The sequence below is a fragment of the Sinocyclocheilus rhinocerous genome, unplaced genomic scaffold, assembly GCF_001515625.1.
Source record: "Sinocyclocheilus rhinocerous isolate Xijiao unplaced genomic scaffold, SAMN03320098_v1.1 scaffold3963, whole genome shotgun sequence".
Classification (NCBI taxonomy): Eukaryota; Metazoa; Chordata; class Actinopteri; order Cypriniformes; family Cyprinidae; genus Sinocyclocheilus; species Sinocyclocheilus rhinocerous.
The window spans coordinates 131,179-132,487 of record NW_015666967.1 but is presented as its reverse complement, the minus strand read 5'-3'; the positions used below and the strand labels follow the sequence as shown (position 1 = coordinate 132,487).

At 39.8% G+C, this 1,309-nt stretch overlaps 1 protein-coding gene across 1 annotated transcript in view; it reads left to right on the top strand.

The window, feature by feature from the left end:
- The window catches only part of ints7 (integrator complex subunit 7), a 13,001-nt gene extending 11,999 nt beyond the window's left edge, over positions 1 to 1,002 (top strand). The window contains 2 exon segments of the mRNA XM_016544873.1: positions 468 to 488; positions 585 to 1,002. Of these exon segments, the coding sequence (XP_016400359.1) occupies positions 468 to 488; positions 585 to 841 (278 nt within the window). The 3' untranslated portion in view covers positions 842 to 1,002.
- The last annotated feature ends 307 nt before the right edge of the window (positions 1,003 to 1,309 follow it).

Here is a 1,309-nt window from a genome sequence, read left to right as displayed (position 1 = left end):
CTTGCTGGACACTCTGGGACGTCCTGAAGACTTCTTCACTGCAGTCGAACCTCTCTCCTTGATAATCCGGTAAATGGTTCTTTCAGGTGCAGTATTCTTTGTAGCAATTTCCTTGCATGTGAAGCCATTTTGATGCAAAGCGATGATGGGTGCACGTGTTTCTTTGGAGGTAACCATTGCTAACATGAACACAATGATTGGAAGAGCTTCTTCCCTCCATCAGGCCCTGTCCACTCGCCACCTGTTGGTTTGGCATGCTCTTGACAGTGCTTCATAGCATGCGTTTTCATTTTTTTTTTAAACGGAAGAAGGAAAAACTTACCCGTGTACGTGTGGACATGGCCTCAGTCTGCTCTTACTATCTAATTAGTATGATAGTTATTTTACCTGACTAGTACTCATTCACACTTTCACATGTGCTGCTGATATGATTAGTCAGTTAATGTTAGCTGGTCATTTTGTGTCAGGATCAAAAAACAGTGAAATTTGTTTTTGTTTTTTTTGTGAAAAGTTCTTGTCGCCAACTACTGACAAAAGCTGCGCCCAATTCACAAACTTATGCACTATTCTATTCCATTTTGTAGTACAAACAATGTAGCCTCATAATGATTACTTCAGCACACAGTTCCTGCTCAACTTCTCCATCCTGGGCACTCACATCGTCTCTGTCGAAGCCTCGGTTGTAGACACCAGTGGGATCGAATGGAAGACCGGACCGAAAACCACCGTATCAGTCAAGTCTCTGGAAGACCCTTATTCCCAGCAGCTGCGCCATCAGTTACAGCAGCAGCAGACCGGCCCACAGCCGGGACCCCAGAGGAACATCGGTCCCCGCCAGTGACCTCCAACCCTCATCCACTGCGTATCGCCTATACACTGCTGATTGATAAGCTTTCTTATTTGCGTTCTCTAGTGTTTTGTACGAGTAAACATCTATCTGGTTAATGTTTCCTTGTGTAATAATAAATAGGCCTACATTTTCTTCAGTTGTATACCAGAATAATTCTCTGTGTAAATGCTTAATAAAATTACTAAACTAAAATATACTTTGAATGTAATGTTTTTTGTGTCTCCTTACTTTGTTTCGCTCTGTTATGGTGGATCAGGTCTATATTATAGAAGGATTTCCATCAGAATTAAGTGTGATACTGCAACAGATTTTGATTTTTTTCAGGTACAAATTAGTCTATTATTTTCTGTGGTAAATATATTAAATACTTATACAGGGCTGGATTTTTTTTATCTTGGGTAAAATTGTGACAGAAATGCTAATGTCAACAAAAGTATTGATTAAATAAAAATTATATAA